This window comes from Ambystoma mexicanum, chromosome 7p (genome assembly GCF_040938575.1).
Source record: "Ambystoma mexicanum isolate Mex_15411 chromosome 7p, UKY_AmexF1_1, whole genome shotgun sequence".
Classification (NCBI taxonomy): Eukaryota; Metazoa; Chordata; class Amphibia; order Caudata; family Ambystomatidae; genus Ambystoma; species Ambystoma mexicanum.
The window spans coordinates 598,378,444-598,399,715 of NC_090939.1; the positions used below are offsets into that span (position 1 = coordinate 598,378,444).

Sequence of the window (21,272 nt, forward strand, 5' to 3'; positions counted from 1 at the left end):
CGGCGCCGTAAAGAGCGTCGGCGCCGTTAAACACTTACCGCCTGATTACAAGGTCCCTTAGCGGGATGGTGAATTTAATGCCTGCTTTTTGCAGGCGTTAAAAACCAACCCGCTAATGGACCTTGGCGATAATTACGCCAACTGTAATTTACGGTGCCGTAATTATCGACTTCCCCATTCCCATTATGCCCTATGGGGCAAAAATGGGACTGGGGAAGGGGCCATTGGTGAATGGGGAATTACCGCCCCACTCACCTTGTAATGGGGCGGTAATTCCGCCATCCACCATGGCGGAATCGTAACCTTAGCGGCATGGACCATGGTGCTAACAGCACCATGGTCCTCCGCCAAGGTTGTAATGAGGGCCCATGCATTAAGGGTATTAGTTATGGGACTGTTCATACTCGTCCCAGTGATCTTAACGAGAGAGTAAGAAAATGGAATGATGGTGAAAAGAGAAACCTTAATATAATCAACATTGAAAAAACATTGAATTTACAAAACAAACACCTGAGGAGAAAAGCAGTGTTTAATGAGAGAAATATCAATGCAATAGGAACTTTAAGACACAATAAGAAACAAGTTACTTACCTGCAACTCCTGTTCTCCAGCATGGGTCTGCATGGATTCACATGCTCATGAATATTCCCCATCGTCAGGCTGGGAATCCTCAGTAAAAAAGCAAGCAGTTTTGCTTTAGCCTGAAAACTGCTTCTTCTCTTCTATAACCAATCACTGTCCTTTGGGTCATACTGCCCCCATCCTATGAGGGTCTTCTCCCCAATCTCCACCCCTGGTGGCCATCTTCAGATTTGGTAGAGCACGTAAAGTGGCATTATGAACCAAGACGAACCAGAGTTACAGGTAAGTAACTTGATCATTTCTCCAGCATGCTGTCTGGCATGGATTCACATGCTCATGAATACGATTACACAGCAGTACATACACAACAACCACGGAAGGTGGCAAGGATCAACAGAACCAATACAGTTACCCCTTAAACAGACTCACATCAAACAAACAATTTCTGTAGCACTGCTTGGCCCGACCAGAGACTCCTTCCTGGAATCCCTGTTGAAGCAGTAGAATCTCATGAAGATGTCGAGCAGGGGAACACCAAAGAGAAACGCCATTGTCACTACGAGGGCTCTGGTGAAATGGGCTCTCGGCTGCCCTGGTAGAGGTCTGTTGGCCAGACGATGACAAAGCATGATGCAGCCAGAGAGCTACCTGGATATGGAAGCCATAAATAGGGCCTTCCTGTGATTCAAAGGTTCACAATTCACAAAGAGGTGAGAAGTCTTCCGAAAGTCCTTGGTGCGTGCCACATAAAATTTCAAGGCACGAGAAACATCCAACAAATGCAACGTGCTTTCTGCAGGTGTAGAAGGATTCAGGAAGAGGACTGGCAGAACCAAAGGCTTATTGAGGTTGAATTCTGAAGGAACCTTGGGCATAAAGGTGGGATGGATGAGTAGCACCACCCTCATAGTGTGGAAAGACCAGTACAGCTGCTTGCAAGAAAGGGCCTGGATCTCCCCAACCCGCCTGGCCGAGGTGATGGGCTCCTAGAAAGCAGTCATCCACGAAAGAAACTTGAAAGGGGCCTGGTGCATCAGCTCAAACATGGCCCCAATGAGCTTAGTAAAAACCATGTTGAGCTCCCAAGCTGAAGCAGGGCCTTCACTGGAGGAAAAGTCATGAAGAGGCCCTTGAGGAACTCATTGACGAGCCTGTCCGACCACAGGGAGGGCTTACCAGGCACCCTGGTGTAACAGGATATGGCAGCCAGATGCATCTTGATTGAGGCCTGAGCCAGGCCAGCCTTGGCAAGGGAGAGCAGATACGGAAGGAGCTGCAGAGCGGTGATTCGGAGCGGCGCAATCCTTTGAGACCTGCACCACACTGTGAAGCGCTTCCATTTGTGGCTGTAGTGCAACAACATCGAGGAAGCTCTCGCCTTGGCCAGGATCTTCTTGCATTTCAGTGGCAGCGAATAATGCCCAAATTCTAGGGCTGCAGGAGCCAGGCTGTGAGGCTCACGACACTGGGTCGTGGTTCAGTATTGTTCCATCTTTTCTGGCGAGAAGGTTGGGAAGTGGAGGTAGCCGGATGGACGGAGCCACTGACAGACGGAGCAGATCCGGGTACCAGATCTGCCAGGGCCACACCGGAGCGATGAGTATCATCCTCCAACATCTGAATGTGTTCATCACACATAGCAGGAGCGAAATTGCATACAGTGAGAGCCCCTGCCACGGAAACGATAATGCATACCCACAGGCTCCCCCGGCTGAGGGAACCTGCTGCTGAACCTCTGGCACTTGGAGTTGGTCGCCATCGCTTAGAGGTCGCTTTGGGGCTGACCCCATTTGCTGAAGAGACGAGATACTTGCACTTGCTGAAGCTCCCATTCGTAGTAGGACCACAGCTCACTGCTGAGCGAGTCTGCGATGGTGTTCTTGATGCCTGCCAGGTGAAAGGGTATGATGAACATACCCTGAAGGATGGTCAAATTCCCCAGGGTCTGGTCCTCCTGGGAAAGCATGGGAGAGCTCGTCCAGCTCTGCTTCCGGATGTAGAACATGGTGGTGGTGTTGTCCGTGAAGCTGCGCACAACCTTCCCCTTCAGCTGAGGTAGGGACGACCTGAGGGCCCACAAGACTGCAGGAGCTTCAGGAAGTTGATGTGGAGATCCTCTTCTTCCGGGAGCCAGAGACCCCTGGAGTGGCACTGTCCTGTGGGGTCCCCCACCCTTCCAAGGAGGTGTCCGTGGTAACCATGGCCTCGAATTGAGGTGTCTGGAAAGGAGCCGGTTTCGTGAGATGTGGGCATGCCCCCCACCATCGAATAGCTTGTCGGAACTCCTGGTTGAGAACAACCTTGTCTGTCCAAGTGCCCATGATCTGCAGCCACCTTGCATCCATACACTCCTGAAGAGATCTCATCTAAAGTCTGTACAGTGGAATGAGGTGGACGCAGGAGGCCATCATGCCCAACAACAACGACTTGAGGGCTCGCACCGTTGCATTCTGTACGGAATACAGGCACTGCACACCTTCCCCAGGATGGGCGTCATCCTCTCCTCTGAGGGGGTCGCCAAGCATGCAACCACGTTGACGCGGGAACCCAGGAACAGAGCATTCTGCGATGGCTCCAAGCAGGACTTTGGATAGTTCCAACAGATCCATCAGAAGACGGATGTTCTGTGTGGTGTGCTCATGGGAGAATCTGAGATACGTCAGAAGGCAAATGTTTGCCAGGGTGTGCTGGATTGCCAGCGTGTGGGGGCAGGAGCGGATCAGCCAGTGGTCTAGATAAGTGTAGACATGGATCCCCTTGAGGTGAAGATGCGCTACCATCAGAGCCAAACACTTCATCAACAGTTTCGGTGCTGACTTCAGGCCGAAGGGCAGGGCCTTCATCGGATCACAGACAAAGAAGGAGGAGATGCTGGCGGGCCTCCAGAAGGCCTGCACTTTGATGACTTGTGCTTAGATGGGGTCATGGGTTTCCTCGCAGAAGGAACGGAACCCACCAGCTGGCAGGCTAAACGTCAACTGAGACAGACCCCTTCTAGAACTTGGTTCCGCAGCAGCAGCTACTGGTGATGGAGCAGATGCAGCGTGGATCTTTGCCATTTTCTGGATCTCTCCAGAAGGAGCATCCTCAAAAGACCTCAACCTCTTCTTTCCAGAGGGAGTATGCTCATGGGACCTGCTGGTCCTGGATGAAGCATGACTGCGGCCGGAGGCCGCGTCAGAGGCCTTCTCCTGCTTGATGCAAGGCACTAACCTCTGGCGGCGATCCTTCTTGGTCTTCGATAAGACACGGCAGATGTAACAACCGCCCGCGTCATGGTCCGGGTGAAGACAAAAGGCACTTGCGGTGCTGATCCTCGATGAAAATGTTCTGCAGGTCACAGTCCCGGAGGAGACTTCTCTTCGCCACATCAGACATGTTTGAGTTAAAGATGAAGGCCCAAGCCTGGGCTTGCAGAAGTCACGGAGAGAAGATCCAACGATGAAAAAGACTATGTTCGCCGACAATGGGTGCCCGCTGCGTTATCACTACGTCACGGTTGAAGAAGAGATGGAAAAAAATCTACCAAAAAAATACAAAAACAGTAAAAGAAACCACAGCTAAACACGAGAACTCCCAACACTAGAAACGTGCGATAAAAATCTGAAGATGGCCATAAGGGGTGGATCTTAGGAGGACGAATGCCATTGGCTAGGGGCAGTATGACCCAAAGGATACTGATAGGCTATAGAGGAGATGAGCGGTTCAAGCTTAAAGCTAAACTGCTTTCTTTTTACAGAGGATTCCCAGCCTGACGAAGGGGAATATTCATGAGCATGTGATTCCATGCAAGACCCCATGCTGGAGAACTAATGGCTTTTGATGTGATCAAATCTCCTTTATATGCTCTTGGCCTACCATGGCTAATCCATCACAATCATTGTATTAATTGGTTGGACCACACAAACCATAATCTTTGGTTCCAACATGTGCACCAGTGAGTGATGTACTGCTACCAGTCCTCCTTCGAATCAGTTTTCTCAGGCAGAAACCTGAAAAAAAAAATGATTTTGTTGCCAAGAGATAACCGCAGAAGGTATTCTCTCCACCTGAGGACATCTCTCTTCCCCCAAAATGGTCCTTTGTTTGCGAAATTCAACTACGTTCAGACCAACCGATTCCCCATGGTCGAGTGTACTCATTGACTGCTGTGAAGGATCAGAAGGAGGACACAGAGGCTGTGGAGAAATTTTAAGCATGATATTTATTCTAAAGTAAAATAAGGCTCAACTCTCCCTATATCTAGAAGGTGTTCCCTACCTATTGTACTAACTAAGGTGCTTGTCAAGTCCATTCACTGTCCAAATCAAACCTATCTGATCCTACCAGTAATGTAACTAAGGACAAGAGAATTACTCCCTTCTCCAGTTCTTTCGCTCCACACAATAGACATATGCAAATAGTCTGTTATCTTCTGGATTAAGTTCTGTAACTCTTGTAGGAGACCGATGGTTTTCTTCTCTCTTTTTTTGCAAAATCTTATGTTTGTACAAGTTCCTTTTTCTCTTTCTTATCAAGTTCTAGCCTCTCTTCCCAGAGCACGGTTTCATGTATGAGCTTTGACTTTGTGGTCTGCAGGGTGTGTGTTATCCAAATGTCTTTACTATATTCTCCTTCTCGTCTTTGGGACCTGGGTTGACTTTCCCTTCTTCCAAAGGCAAAGAGGTTTCAACTCTACTTTCATGAACATCGTTCTCATTCCTTGGCTTATTTCGAATACTTTTCTCATTAGCACGGGAATGTGTTTTATTTGAGTCATAATAAGTCCCTCTTACCTTACCTGTCCGGTAATCCCGTTCCCTGTATTACTTTCTGTTCAGAGGGGTAATATCACTGGTAAGGTCTTGGACTCTCTTTCTGCTTCTTCTTGGCTTCACGGGTCACTTGTCGCGCCATCTGGTTGACTTACATTTCGTTCTCGTCTTCTGAATCTAATTTGTGCTGTATCACGGGTCGGGAAGTGGTTTTCTCCTGTCAGCAACGGTGGAATGCAGTCCACCCGGAGAACAGCTTTGATACCACTGTGTGGTCATGCCACCACCGAACTAGCTTCAATGGCATTAAGTTTTGTTCCGTTCTCATACGCCAGTCTCACAGTATCTTTGGCTCTACGTCTGAGCTCGACTGGCTTACGTCGAGGCTCTGCATTCTGCGAGAGCGCTGCCTCCTCCCCTGGTTCACTCTGCTTTCTGGCTTCTTTCTGCTTCTCGTCCTCTCTTGCTGTCTCTCACCCTCTCTGGTCATATAATCCCTTTTTGGCACCCTAGGCACATTCCATTGGCGGGACTGATTTAAAGGAAAGTCTTAGTTTCCTGTTGTGGATAGCATATGTTCACTGTATCTCTGTGGAATTGATAATGTTCTGTTATGTTAGACAAATCTATAAAGGCCATCACTTTGAGGGCAGCAGTGAGTTCCTCATGGGAACGGGTGTCCTTGGCGCCAAGGGGGGAGTCTCTCCCGGTGAGGTCCCACTTTCCTCTACCCCTAGAGAGGGTGTTGCGTAGTGGGCTCATGTTCATTGACTCACTTCCCTCAATTTGTCACACTGCCCAGGAACGAGAGGAACAGCGTAGGTAAAGCCACGATTGTCTGGAAAAGTGATACCTTTGACCATCACGTCCCCCGGCGGGAGCACCTTTATTCTTCATCCCTAAGAAAGAAGGGACACACAGGCATTATGTTGACCATCGGCTGCTAAACGAGATAACCATCAAGGACAGGTATCTCCTTCATCTAATCAGAGATATCTTCGAGTCACTTTGTGATGTTAAGGTTTTCACCAAGATAGACTTGCACAGAACCCATCATGTGATCCACATCAAGCCGGCAGACGCATTGAAGACCGCCTTTAAGTCTCCTCTGGGGCATTATGAATATCGGGTTATGCCCTTTGGGCCTATGTAATGCCCCAGCAGTCTTTCAGCGCTTGGACTCCATCTTCTCTGATCTGCTAGGCATAAACACCTGAATTTACCTAGACAAAATTCTAGTCTTCTCAGCATCCTTGGGAGAAAATGTCTCACATGTGTCCAGGGTCCTAAAATGCTGGCTGGAATAGCATCTGTACGCCAAGGAGGAGAGGTCAGAGCTTCATCAAGGCATGATCGAATTCCTAGGATATATCCTTGGCCAAGAAGGAAGCCATATGGACCCAAAGAAGATAAAAGCAGTGGAGGAATGGTCGAGTCCGCATGACGTCAAGCCCATCCAACGATTCTTAAGCTTTGCCAATTTTAACCAGTGCTTTATACCGGATTACGCCTGATGAACGGCGGCCATCACCTGCCGTTTGCACAAGGGACACATCTTCATATGGGACAACCAAGCTGAGATAACAAGAAAACAATAAATGGCCTTCCAAGACATCAAGAGGCAGTTTATAAAAGGCACCTATACTTCAGCATCCCAATGACGCTCTTCCATTCATTGTCGAGGCCGATGCCTCTGCTTTTGCATTAGGCTCAGTATTTTTACATTGGAACCCCACGACACTCCAGGAACACCCCATTGCAAATATTTCCCGACAGTTAACCTCCAGCAAAGGGAACTAAGCAATCATCATAAAGGAGTTTTTGGCTATAAAGGACAGCTTTCAAGAATGGAGACAGCAGTTGCTGGGGGCGCGCAGGTTGTCACCCATGAAGGTATGGACTGATCACAGAAACCTGCAATATCTCCAATCCTTGACCTGTACCAACAGTCGCCAAGCCTGATGGGCGCTGTTCTTCTCAGTTCGATTTCAAGATCTCCTACATTCCTGGGACACAAAATGTGCAGGCCGACACCTTATCACGCAATGCAGATGGTTACTCTACCCTTCCTACAGTCAGCCCGCATATCCGTTTGTTAGTCTGAATCCTGTGCAGTGCCCTTAGGGACCACTACACACAATTAAGACTACAAGTGGTAATACAAGTTCACCTTTGGTACAAGCCTGTACTACACTGTTAAAGTGGTAGCAGTAGCGGAGCAGCCAGACCTATCTCAGGAGCAAATGAGCAGTAGTAGAGATTACACAAAGGATTACAATTACTGTGACTCAAGCATTATTTTAAACCATCTGCTCACAAAACACTTCACTTCTATTGAATTAAAACCCCACTTCAAATACACTACACACAATCAATTCCCCTTGTGCAGAACAATTCAAGGTAAGTACCTTTGGTTTTGACAGACGGTGTAATGAAACAAAGACGTTACCGGGGGTACATATGCGAACACTTTTTGACAGTAATTATAGTTCAGGTCTTACTAAAGATGAGCGTACCCGCGGGAAGAAATGTTAACAGAGTTAAAACACACTTAGCACATGAATCAACACAAGAGAGTTGGGGATAAAATCATAGGCAATACTTTTGTCAAGGCAGATAGAATCAGAGGACACTTTCCTAAGTGAATAAAAGTCAATAGGCCTGCGCCAGTGTCAAGTGGAACAGGGTTCCTGTTGCCGAAGATCACACAGTTAGTATAGTTCACGATTCGAGATTGCCAGGAGTACTTAGATATTGTCAACAGAGGAAGCAAAAGTTATAAGAGGGAAGGAAGATATGACAAGCCTTTGGTGAGGAGAAAAGGGTTCACCCCAATTCCTCGAAGCTGGACACAGTACCTTATTCAAAGTGAAGAAGAGCTGGTGCTATGGCAGTTGTTCCTGGTAGTTCCTGCAGACTCACGGTTCCTGGAGCTTCAGTCGTGGAGACAAGGAGGACGACGTCTGGAGCAATCTGCACCACCCAGGGATGAAGCCAGCAGCAGCAGCAACCGCAGCGGTGAATAAAAGGTGCGCTCCTTTAAAACAGGAGAGGCTCTTGGCTATCCGGACCACTACAGCAGTGTGCAGCTATTTCGAGCAAAAAGAGGATCTTCTGAGTGTGGAAGGTGAGCTGGTTGATCCCACCAGGCTCAAGGGAAGATGACTCCGGACTGGATCTTCTCTTGTCTTTGAAGGGTAGATGGCTCAGGACTGCAGCAGGGCTTCACCGGGACTCGGTAGCTGCAGCAGCCGTCTTCTTCTCCACTTCTCTTCGGTTCCTTGCAGTTCCAGTAGCTCAAGAGACCTGCCTTTTATGCCAAAATCCCCCATTCACACAGCCTGGCTATCAATCGCATAGCAGGGGGGTTGTCTGGCCCGGACAACCCCTCCAGCCAATGGACGCAAAGTGTGACTTGGGTTTCCAAGGAGACCCTGTGCAGGGGGTGACTACACTGCTCCCTCACATTCAGCCCGCTTAGACACCCAGGCGCCAAGAGGAGGGTTTCTTCAGAGAAGCCCGCCAAAAGACGAAAAAAGAAGGCAAACCTGGTTTGCCAGCAAACCTGGTTTGCCGCGCAAAGTAAAACACAAGAAGACTTTAACAAAAAGAAATGGCGAATAAACCCGACCTGGGCCAAAAGAAAGAGTATTTGGTCAAGCGGGTTTATATTTGAGGCTAATATAATAGCCTGGAACAGTACCACGTTTATATAGTATAATCCAGGTAGAAAAGTTAAGGTACATACCACTGCCACCAGCCAAGCCTAAATGTTAAAAGAGCAAAACAAAGCTCAGAGAGGCGCAGACAAAAAGGGATAGGAATTAACCTTTTCCAGTACTCCATGGAAGATGGCGTGTACTGGGTCTGCAGTTTTAAATGACTACATAAAGTAAATGGCAACTTTACCTGTTTCTGGGGGACAGTAGTCAGCCCCAGAAAAATGGAGTCAGTGGGAAGTCTCAAAGACAACCCCGTGTCACTGCACTGAAGGTGCTGTGTAACACACAAAAAGTGGGGCTCATGGAGTGGTGTACTCCAGAGCCCAAGATCACACAAACAGTAGAAATACACATGGCAAAACACATGTAAGAGTGGAAAAAAGGCTCACACTCTTACCAGGTGGAAAAATAAACTCCAGAAATCCAGAAAAGCTGCTGGGGGACTCACTAGGTGAGGGAAATTAGCCATAGAATGAGAATTCTACCTAACAACGTCCAGCTAGGCACTTCTTAATGCCAATCCAGTCAGTCCTGGAAACTGTAAGGAACGAACAAGTGTTGGATCCCAGCTTGTCTTTGGTACAAACGACCATGTACTTCAGTACTCATGACGGCCTGGGATTCTACCGGGGAATGCTATACCTCCCTACCAAGCCATTATGAGACATTGTCTTAGAAGGGGCTACATGATTCCCGTATAACAGGACATTGGGGACAAGAAAACACACTTGAACTGGTTTCTCGTCAATTTTGTTGGCCTAACATGAAGTTGCATTTGACCGATTACGTATCTACCTGTCCCACATGTGCCATGCATAAGACGCCTCTTCTCAAGGCCGTAGGCCTACCTCTCTCGCTAGAAATACCACCTTATCCCTGGCATACCATTGCCATGGACTATATAGTCGACATAGCAAAATGGCAAATGTTCTCGTTTTTCACCATATCCAGCACCCTTCAAAGCGCAGCAGACTTTCTCCATGCAGTGATCGTCTCAATGGTCTTCCGGAAAAGGTAGTCACGTTTCTGGGCGTCGATATGCCAATCATTGGGGAAAATGGGAGCTCTTAGTTCAGGGTACCACCGGCAGACCAACGGGCCGACCCAATGAACCAATCAAACACTGGAAGCCTATTTACGGTGTTACACATGTGCCATGCAATCCAACTGCGCAGAGTATTTGGATATGGCAGAAGTGGCATATAACAATGCTAAACATACAGCCACATCCTGTACAGTCCCTATTACTGTACCTATGGTCAGCCCCACAAGTTCCAAACTATGCCCCCCCCAATAACCCTAACCACCATTTCTACAGCAGATGACTTGGTCAAGAAACTCATAAAACAAACAGCTTCAGAGGTCCTGGAGAAGACCAGGCCATGCAAGAATGATATGCTAACAGAAGGAGAACCAGGGAACCCGCTTATCAGGTTGGGGATAAAGTATGGCTCAGTACCAGGGATTGTGCATTTGCCCCCGAAAGTTCCACGCTTCATATAGAAAAGAAGAGCACTCGTGTGGCCTTTCGGCTGCTTCTTCCTTCATCTTGGTGTGTCTATCCCGTGTTCCATGTGTCTTTATACAAGCCCCACAGGTCAGACATTTTCCGTCAACCCTGAGGACAGCGTCTGGGCCAAATACTCATCGATGGAGAACCAGAGTAGGACGTGGTAGCCATATGAGACGCACAACACTGCCATGGCTGCTTGCAGTACCTTAATCACTGGGCCATGCTCTTTGCGATTGCAAATAGGAATTGTCTCAGGTTTTCCCACCTCATTTGCTCCATCATTTCTACTGCAGCTTTCTATGTAAGCCAGGTGCGCCTGCTCTTCCTGGGGGAGGGCAGAGTGTTACACGCCTAAACAGCCTCTGGTAGGTTAGATGGGCAGCCTAAAAGCTCAACCTGCGGTGGCGTTTGCTTTGGCAGGATGCGCAGGGCACAGCTCCCAGATTACCGGCTCCACACCCGATACATGGAGCGCCTGCTGCAGTGGGAGCTGATAGTGGCGGTAGGCTGGACCACCCCCTCCCCCCCCAACCAGTATGGCGTTCTGTGCGGCAAGGCACTGCCATCTTGAATCTGGAGCGCATTTGCAGAGACGCTGCAGCATGGTCCGGCACATGCGCCTTAGGCAACAGACAAGAAACAGCCTCTTCCTCATCCCGTGCCTATAAAATCCCAGAAGAGGCACCAGTTGGCGCATCTCAACTTACTTGTTGTTTCATGCTCCTGTATTCTTCTGCATCTCCATCCCCGTTCGGGGTGGTTCTTGCATGTTCTCTGCCTCACACTCTTTCTTTGTATTCTCCTGCCTGTTGCCTGCTTCCCTTGCTGCGCTCTCCCTCGGTTTTCTCTTGCTCTTCCTTGGCTTGTTGATACTACCTATCCTGCCATCTACCATCTGCGGTGCCCCAGTCCAGTCCCTTACACTGTCCCTGCACCACGATAATCTGGGGCGCCATCCAGAGGTGCAGGGAGAACTGCCCTGTCATCTTCCCCAGAGGGATTACGTCCGTGGAGGGCGGGATTAGGGCAATGCTCTGCCGTTACTCTAACATCGTCCCAGGCCCCTGGACGGAACCGTTGCTTTTCCTTCTCGTCAGACCCAGAAATCAGGTACGAGAGACTAGCGTTCAGAATTACTTGAAACGCTGTTCCCTGGACCGGATCGCGGCGCCTCACCCCTTGCCTTGTGGAAGAAGGTGAACATTTTCGGGGCCTTCGGGTGCATGGACTGACATGAACCACGGTCCTCGGTGTTATGGTCCTCGTCCAAGAAGTATAAACATAACCGGTGCAGATCCGACAACGACACCTGACGGCCGCAATACGCACAAAGCTTAAAAACAGAGGCTTTTGACAGATTAGGAATGGCATTGGAGAAAATTATTTAAGCTCGATGACCGTGTTCCAACATCATATCCGGCGGGGGATGCATAGAGGCATCAGAAGGAGCCACGGGTGCCCTAGTGGCAGAAAAGTTTCCGGAGAACAGCTGCGCTGGATAGGGGTATCAGAGGAGGAATGCGTGGGAGGAAGGAATCCATCAGAAGCGTTAGTAGTAAAGTATTTCCTCAATCTCTAGGAACATCAAAGATGCATGGAAATAACATGTGTAGGACAATAGGAAAACTAAACTCCTGCAATGTGTAAAAGTGCTGTAATGATCATGGTTGATAGCTTTCCTATGAGCAATAAAATGTATTTAACTGATCTCAGAGCTGAAAATAAGTGGTATGTAATAAACCTAAGATGTTGCATTTTCAAAAAAGCAGGCATTTTGTCAAGTACGACTTTCCACGAAAGAAATATCTCATCACAAAATATGTAAATGTAAAACCGTTGCTTATAAAGCGTGCAAATCACTTATTAAGGATAATCTTGATTTGGTATTGAAAAGTCCTTGTGGTTCCTTTTGATCCGAAGAATGGGATCATTGTAATGCTTAATGATTTTGTTCCAACCAAAATCTGTCCTGACATTTACAAAAATAATTTGTAAAGAATCTTCTGGCCCAATTTCAGGTTTATACATTCGGTAGAAGAGGTCTCCATGTGGACAGTGTAATAGTGAATCTCTGTGTTGTCTAAGACACCTCTTATGAAAGCAGTAGGAGCAATTGCCCTTCCATATTGAAGCAATCTCCCCTGAAACACTGGATGAGGCAATTAATATGGTTGAAGGAAGTGAACTTTCGAGTCCTTATGATTTGATGGACAATGAGCTTTATACTGCACTACTCCAGAACAAATACACTGTGTGGTATTTGGTCTGAGAAACACTAAAAAAAAATTAAAATGAAAGCATGCTATCTCCATTTTTGTGGAATTTTTGTAGCACTTGCACCACAAAAATGCTGTAACCATTGTTACTGAAGCGAGAAAGGGAAGGGGGTTCTAAAGAGAATATCTGGTTGGCACAGCAACTGGTAATGCTACAGCATTAAAAATGCCAAATCACTAAAAATCTCTTTTTCAAAATGATCCACCCTACTACCCAATGAGGAGGTCCAATATATGCTCCAATCAACAGCTTTGTAAGAAGCAAGTCTGGTGCCGCTTTCCATTTCCCACCCGTGCAGTGATTTGCAGGGTTGGAATATTGGGCTATTTCGGCCTACTAAAACTCCATTTGTGTGGGAAATTACAGTGTGTGGGGTTGGTTGGGCTACTTTCAACAGCAGATCTGTATTTGTATCCTCCCAAGGCTGCCTCTTATCCCCAACCCCCACTCTCCTAACCCCACCCACCATAAATTTGCATTATGTGTGCTGGTTGGGTTGTGTTTGGGATATTTTGGGCTACTTTCAACAAGTCCTCCCAAGGATGATGTGTTCTTCATTTTTTCTACCCCCAACCAACTACCAAAACCCACCCACCCCAATCTCTACCCCCACCCTACCCCACTCTCTCTACCCTAACCCTAATCCCACTGTACCCCTACACACCCACCCTACCACCACCACCATCACTCGCTCCACCCCCAACCACCCTAAAGCGACTCTCTCTACCCACCCACCCTACCACCTCGGGCTAACTGCCCCACCCACCCTGAACCCCTCGCTCTACTCCCTTACCTACCCTACCTTCCTCTCTCTACCCACAACAAAGCACCCTACCACCTCTCACTCTCTAGCTACACCTATCCTAACCCCTCTCTCTACACCCTCTCATCATTTCTCTCACACTCTTGCTTTATTTTGTAACCTCTCGCTCTCACGATTTCTCGCTCATCTTTCCTCTTGCACATCAATGGCACCATCTCTCAATTACTTCATGCCTTGCTCTTTTACCCTTCTCATTCTCTTGCACACCTGCACCCTCTTAACATATCCTCATTTGAAATGTTGCACTCTGCTCTTTGAATCCTGGTGTGTATAGATGCAAAGAACATCAGTACATCCCAAAACTATTGGCTTTGCCAATGCTTGTTTTATTAGGCTTTAATCTATTTCAAAGGTACACCCTTGAATTTTAGGTCAGCATTGGCCAAGTTAGTTGGCTTGATTTGATGAATTGGATCTTGGAGACTCAGAATACGTTTTCTGTATTGTCTGAGGAATGCTTGAGATTTACGGAAAACCATGGGTGGTGCAACTATAACCTGGGTCCTGCAACTCGCTTACCGGTACATTTCTAAGTCCAGTGATTATGCCCCATGCATTACTGACAGAGGGAAAGGCAGTGAGGGCGGTATACACACAGACACACGCACGTTATTTACCATCTTCAGTGCAGCAAACGCAGTGTAAGGATCCAGTGGCGATGGCAATCACCTTCTTTCCTTGTAGGCCCTGGACTTGACGAGGACGTCGAACATGATCATCAGATCCATGGCCCAATCGATGGTAATCGCCTTTACCCCTACAAACCACATAAGAAAATGTAACATCCGTTCAGTGTTAAATGAACATATTGACCATTGTAAAGCGGTGCCAATTTAAACTAAAGCAGCAAATATTGAATGCTATACACCAAAAAATGTGCTCTTATTGTCATAACCTGTGAGTGTTTGTACAGAGAGTTGATATTTTTGGTTTGGTCAACCGAATGCAGTAGGAAGACATACTGGTTGCTGTGTTTTCAATGACTTTGTGCAGGTTTAACACCGTTTTTAATGGGGTGCTTGACGCAGGTGCACTGCAGTTTAAACAGCAAATCTACACAGGTCTGTCATTTCCGCTGCAATCTAATCTAAAATATGGATTTCAGTCAAGAAGCACATCGCAAAAAAGGAAAATGACAACATGTAATACCAAAAAAAATAAAAAGATGAAGAAAAAGCAACCAAGATTTTTCACTGTTTTTGTTCTGTTCCATTCACGTTCAGCATGCCCACCTGTTATGATATGTGCCACTGCTGTCTATCCCCATTTCTGCAGAGGTCTCTCCAGACCATTCTAGTGGCTAGTTTCTTCCTCTCTCTTGTGGCTAATCTCCCATTTTGGCACCCTCACTTTAACTCCACTAATGACTCCGGATGCAGTATTTTGTTTTGTATCCTGCGCTCCGAGGTAGTCCCTGCACTTCAGGACTAGGCAGAAGCAGAAGGTAAGTCTGGGTAATGCCAGCTGTAGTTCCAGAGGTTCCACCAGGGGGCAGAGCCGCCATCTATAGGCTGGATCAGGAAACCTTCTCCTTTCTGTTTTAGGGACCTGGCCCCTCAGCACTCTAGCCTGGTCTACCTCCTCAATGAGTTGTATGGGCCATGTACTTAAGAGGATACCTCCTGTACCGCCTATCATTTTTCTCGGTCTCCCTTCCATCTCCTCAAAGCTTTGACATGTTTTTTTCTCCACCCTTCCTTACCTCTTCCCTCTTGGGTGTGTAAAGTGCCTGCAACTTATCCTCCACTTCTCCAACTCATTCTCTGCTGGTCCTGCCCTCCTATTGCTTTAGACCTGAGCTACAGCCCCCTTGTGTTTGTCAACATGAATCATCTCTTGAATTCTCTCCTGCTCCATATTACCGGTAGCTCCTCCATCCAACTCCTTAAAATGGCCCCTGCCTGCACTCTATGCAACATTTCTCTCTTTCTGATATCCTCATCCACCACTCCATTAAGTGATATCTTTCCTTTCTCTTCCTCCTTAGAACTGTCTTCAAACACTATTCTCCATTTGATGTTCATTCTCACCCCTTCTCTTAATTCTTCATCTAACTTCTACTTTTCCTCCACCGTACTACAACTCTACATCTTTATGACCACCTCCATCTGGCCATCATTTTCCTGCTCTGGCTTTTTCGCCAGCCACCTTCAAGTCTTGCCACAGCTCCCTTTCCTACCAACACCTCCTCAAAAAACCTTCCTGTATTATAACTAAAGGGATTCAGACACTCCGGGAACCACCTGCTCGTCACTGCACCCAGGTGCAAGATCTTATTTAGCTCTAAACAGGATTGCTTTAATTGCAACTGTTCACAGGTTTCTGCTGCTCTGGAACCCCCACGATCAAGCTTGGAGAGATGTAGCCAGATCCTTGAGAACGGTCAGGCACCATCTTGTGCAGGGACATCATTTTGCCAAAATACCTGGGGTAGCGGAAGTGGCCTTACATTCCCCTTGACCTCTGATGGCATCACAGGAAGTGATGTAATTTGACCCCACCCCGAAGTGACATCACAGGAAGTTGATGAAACACAATCTCCCCCTCCTTGACAAAACAGTAAGTGGCATCACATAGCATTGTTCCCAAGTACACTACGAAAAATATGGTTGCAATATCACTGAAATGTGATACACATTTCATACAAGAATGGATCACCATATGTATCATTAATTTCAGTGCGTATAGGCCCATATTACCAAATTACTGTGAATGCAAGCAGACTCCGCTTGCCTCCGGTCTGTAAGGATCCGCATCTGGCACCCCAGCCCTTCCGGCTGGCGTCTGATTCTATAATCAGGTCCGGCCTGTCTCCGAAAATGGCTCGCCCATTCCAGGCATCCATATTCTTCAACCACCACTCTAGCTCCGTAATGGACTCTGGGTCCAGCGGCACTAACTGATGATACTTCAGACCCTGTTGAAGGTGCCTTATCTTCAACCTCTGCAAAGCTCGGTAATGCAAAGGGCCTGGAAATATGGCTTGGATAGATGCTGCGAGCAGCCCCACTATCCTTGCCAAGGTTCTGAGGGATACTTGTCGTTTCTCTAAGCATGCCCTAATCTCTCTCTCTATATCTCTTATCTTTCGAGGCAGAAGCTCCAATGTCGCTTTCTTGGTATCTAGCACAAAGCATAGGAAATCTAACCTTTCTGCTGGCGTGGTATCGGACTTCTCTGTATTCACTAGGAATCCCAGTGATCCTAGAAGGTCCTGCACCCATTTTGTCTGGTATACCAGCACAGCTGTTAGGAGTAAGAGATCGTCTAGGTAGATGATCATCCTGACGCCTTTCTCTCTGATCGCTGCCGGCTTCATCAGCTCTGTGAAGGCCCAAGGTTCTTGCCAGCGAAAAGCTAGAAACGGTCTGTACTCCTTGAGTACTGGGATCGTCGGGTATGCATCTTTCAAGTCGAGGCGCGTCAACCAGTCTCCCTCTCTCAGGGAGTCTCTGAGCTGATGGATGCCCTCCATCTTGAAATGTCGGTATATGATCCATCCGTTCAGCTCTTTGAGATTTATAACCGGGCGTACTTTCTCCTTCCTGTGTACCAGGAACATGTTGCTCACGAACCTTGGGGTTGACTCGCATCTCTCCATCGCCTGCTTGTGCACTAACTGCGCTAGCTCGCTGTCTAAGCATGCTTGTTCCGCTTGCGCTAGCCTCTGATTCTGAGGTCTGCCTTGCTGTCTTGGTTCTTCTATAAAATCTAGCTGCAAACCTCTGACGGTTTGCAATATCCAGGCATCGCTTGAAAGCACGCACCAATTCTCTAAAAACATGCGCGTCCTCCCCCCCTACGGGAGGATACTGACTCACTCTCACCTGGTGTAAAACCTTGTCCTCATCCTGTTCCTCTGGACCTGCGTCCTCTCGGGAATCTCCCCCTGGACGGGAAGGTGTCTTGGCCTTTGTTCTCTCAGTATTGTGCTCTGGGGTTTTGGGATCTTCGTCCTCCATGATTGCGACCGGCTGCACGACCCCTGAAGCTGCCAGTCCCGCCAAAAACTCTAATGGGAAAGATTTTGCGGATCGATGCCTGAGCTTTTTCTAGTGATGCATATGTTCCGACACAGCTTCCCATCTCCTTCCCAAATGTCTCTCCAAACAAGAGACCCTGGGCTCCTTCTCCTGCTTCATATCATGCCAAATCACTAAGTTTTGAGTCTATTTTCAGAAGGAGGTCTCTTCTCCTCTCTGACGCGATGGCACAATTCGCATTTCCGAGGAGGCAGACCGCTCTCTGCGCCCAGCGGGCGAGAGCTTCGGGGTCCACTTCCTCCCCGGTATCCTTTGCCCTCTCAGCGAGGTCCATGATCTTGGCTAGTGGTCCAGCTAGGTCCAACACCTTCTCCTGGCAGCTTCTCCAGGATCTATCAATGCCTTTGCGGGGATCCTTTGCTGATTTTGAAAAAAAAGTTAGCATCTTTGTGTCGAGTTCGGGGGTCTCCGCTACCTTCCCTGGGAGGTCCGGCCGCGGACACTCTGCCCGTAGGCGCTGCCTGACATCCTTATCCAGCGCCTTGCGTAACCTTGCCGCCATATATTGGGTTACTCGGGGGGATGGTTGCCACTCTGTGGACTCCGGATGCTGTCCGGGTCAAACATGGGCTTCCAGAAGGCGTTCCTCTTTCCGCGCCCTCTTGCCCCCACTGGGAGCCACCCAGTCGTCGTCTGTGACTTCATCACCCTGCGAGGTCTGATCATCTACTGGCTCCTCTTCCGAGCCTGGGTCTTCTCCAGCGTTATCCTCCCCTGGAGCGGGGGTCATGAGGTGTGTCACTGATTGATGCTGTAGATAAGCCTCTTTCAACTTTGCAAACGCGTCTGTCACCTCCGGGGCCTTATCTTCTGCCCCTTCTAAAGAGCCCCGGGGGTCGTCAGAGGATTTCCTCTTGAGGGCTATTTTACTCCCCTTGCTCCCTTTTTCCAAGGGTTCCATGGGCGTGCGCTTCAAGTTCTTGGTGCTTGTACTGGGCTGGGAGAGCATAGCCTCCAATGTCCCCAGTCTCTCCTGTAGGGGCCGGACCCCTTCCGCCACTGCATCTATAAGAGAGGTTCCCAGCACATGCTTTAAACTGTCAGGGATGTCCTGACACTGCTCCTCCTCGCTCCACTCGAATTCTGCATCCTACTGCTGTGCTGTGTGCCCGAAATACCTGAGATAGGTGTCTTAGCACGCCCACTGCTCCCTTAAGATGTTATGATCTTAATATGAATGTTTAACAGTTTTTTTTTTATACTTTTCTCTGTGGCTGCACCAACATGAATGTCTTTTGTCTTTTGCCTTCCGGCTGCTGCGAGAAAACTCGCTTCTTTGCGCTGTCTTCCTGCTGTCTTAGCAGTGAAAAGTGCCCAGGACTCCCCTGTCGCCTGCCGCACCTTCTTCACAGCTGATAACGCTCAGCTGGTAATTTCGAGCGCTGCGATCGTGTAATCGCTGGATCTGTTGACTTGAAAGTCTTTAATAATGCTCCTGAGAGCTCCCCGTGTCACTCGGCTGCTGCCGTACTACCGGGATACCCTCGCATAAGCGTGACGCTTGGCTCATGCGCGCAAGGAAACTCGCGCTAGGCCCCTCCCACCCGCGGGTGGGGGCCTACTCGCGGGAGTGCTATTTTCTACTCTCCCGCACGGAGCTCCGCCCACCCGCGGGTGGGGGCTCCCGCAACGCTCTTTGGCGCGCTTCTGAAATCGCGGGCACCAGCTCCTCCGACGCAAGGGTGGGCGCCGGTCTTCGCGAGTAGCTGCACGCTGCTGCGAAGTCTGCGAGGCTGGCTGCACCCCTGAGGTGCCGTGATTGCGACACAGGGCCGCCGGCCTCGCAGACTATACCTACGTACTCACCTGCTGAACCTCAGAAGTGAGGTATAATCCTGCGACCGCAACGCGTGTGCTATAAAATATACAAATAATACTGTATTGTACCGTAGTACGCGCGCCTTCCTAACTGCACAAGAAAAACTTCACATTTTCTGTTGCTCAAATACTGACCCGCATTCGAATATACCCAATGACCTTCTTTCTTAACATTCAATGACCTTCTTTCTTAAAATTCAATCACCCCCTTCTAGTCCATTAACACAGACACACGGAGAGGGAAAATTGTGGTACTTATCTGCTTGAAGAGCAGTAAAAGAAGAGGAGGAGCCCAAGCACAGGAAGTGGGTTGTGACTGGCTGAGAGGGCTTGGACTACAGGGACTCATGGATTTTGTAGTTTGAAAATGAGAAAAGTTTGTTGGACACTTTTCAAAGGTTTTATGTGTGTTTTGTTGAACTGCTGAAGATTATAATAAAGGAAGATGAAGCATAATGCTCGCCTCCAGTCTTGTCATAGTATTGCAGAAAATAAACATGCTATAACTGCAACTTGCGAAAAGCAAAATACATAGTCCAAAATGGATGCTTACTCTACTCTAAATGCTTTTTTGGGATGTTTTTGTCGGCATTGTGAATTTTAGGTGTTTAAGAACAGACTAAATCAATGACTCGCCCCCTGAAGTGTGCCTGAAATAAACCTTTAATGAGTCTAGCAATTATTGCATAGAATTCCAGAAAGACAAATTATTTGTTATTCCTATTCTTTCATATTTAGGGTCACTCACTGCTCAAAGTGTTACACTTGTGGAACCCCCTGTTTTTTTCAGAGGCCTGAACAAGACAGCCAGCCACTCCAGAAACATGGAGCCAAATGGCAGTGGCCACATACCAGGAGTTTCAATAAAAAAAAAAAAATCTTTGAAAAAATAAAACATTTTTTTTTTTTTAGGGGTAGCATGGGAGACCACAGGGGTAGCAGTTGTAACCACTGGCAACCCCCAAATGGCATCCCTGATCTTGTGTTTCCACTCCCGTTATGCTGGGAGTGGTTAATGTCGGTGCACAACAATGTTCTGCATCGGCTGCATTCTTCGGGGGAAGGGTTTCCTTACTATTTACACAGCGGGTTAGTAGCAAACCTAATTTCCAAGGGCTACGTTTTCTAACCTCCCACATGTCTGATGCAAGCCTTTATTTGCAGTCAGAAATGTGGAAATCCCTCCTTTACAGAGAGTTATCAGGGTTAAGCTAGCCAGGGCACTTTGTCAGAGTGACCCATCTGCTCCAGTATGCAGGCCGCAATACCTCAATGGGAAAATCGTGATCTTTGAGTGGAATGGACCCTTGCATCTGCATTAAGTTGATTTAATGGTGCATATGCGGGACAGTGTGCACTCTATTTGCAGTGGGCATTTTTATGTTCTGGAGGTTGTGATGAGGTCACAGGGGACTGGTTAGGGGATGTGTATTGAGTCCGTTTTTGTACCTCCGGCTATTGCAGATGCTATAACTGACCCAAGGGGGATGGCTAAAACATCCGAGAAGAAAGGGAAACAAACCCTCCCTTAAACGTGGGTAGCATGGTCAGAGCGGCAAGATGTGAATCGCATGACACAAATTATTTAATTAATCTTTTATATACGAGATTTAATACCGGAGGCAAGTCTCGAAGAGCGAGACCGTGATTCAAACCTGTATTGCTCTGCGTTGTCTTGCTTCCAAGACAAACACGTTGCCCCAGAGCTATCCTCCTGGCCCAAACACAGCTTAAAACAGG

General features: G+C 48.0%; 1 protein-coding gene across 4 annotated transcripts in view; it reads right to left on the reverse strand.

Annotated features, from left to right (window-relative positions):
* Positions 1–21,272, reverse strand: part of HERC2 (HECT and RLD domain containing E3 ubiquitin protein ligase 2) — a 2,956,340-nt gene that overhangs the window by 335,768 nt on the left and 2,599,300 nt on the right. For all 4 annotated transcript variants that reach the window (XM_069636605.1, XM_069636607.1, XM_069636603.1 and 1 more), the window contains one exon: positions 14,289–14,428. In XM_069636605.1, coding sequence (XP_069492706.1) covers positions 14,289–14,428 — 140 coding nt within the window. The remainder of the gene's footprint in view (positions 1–14,288; positions 14,429–21,272) is intronic.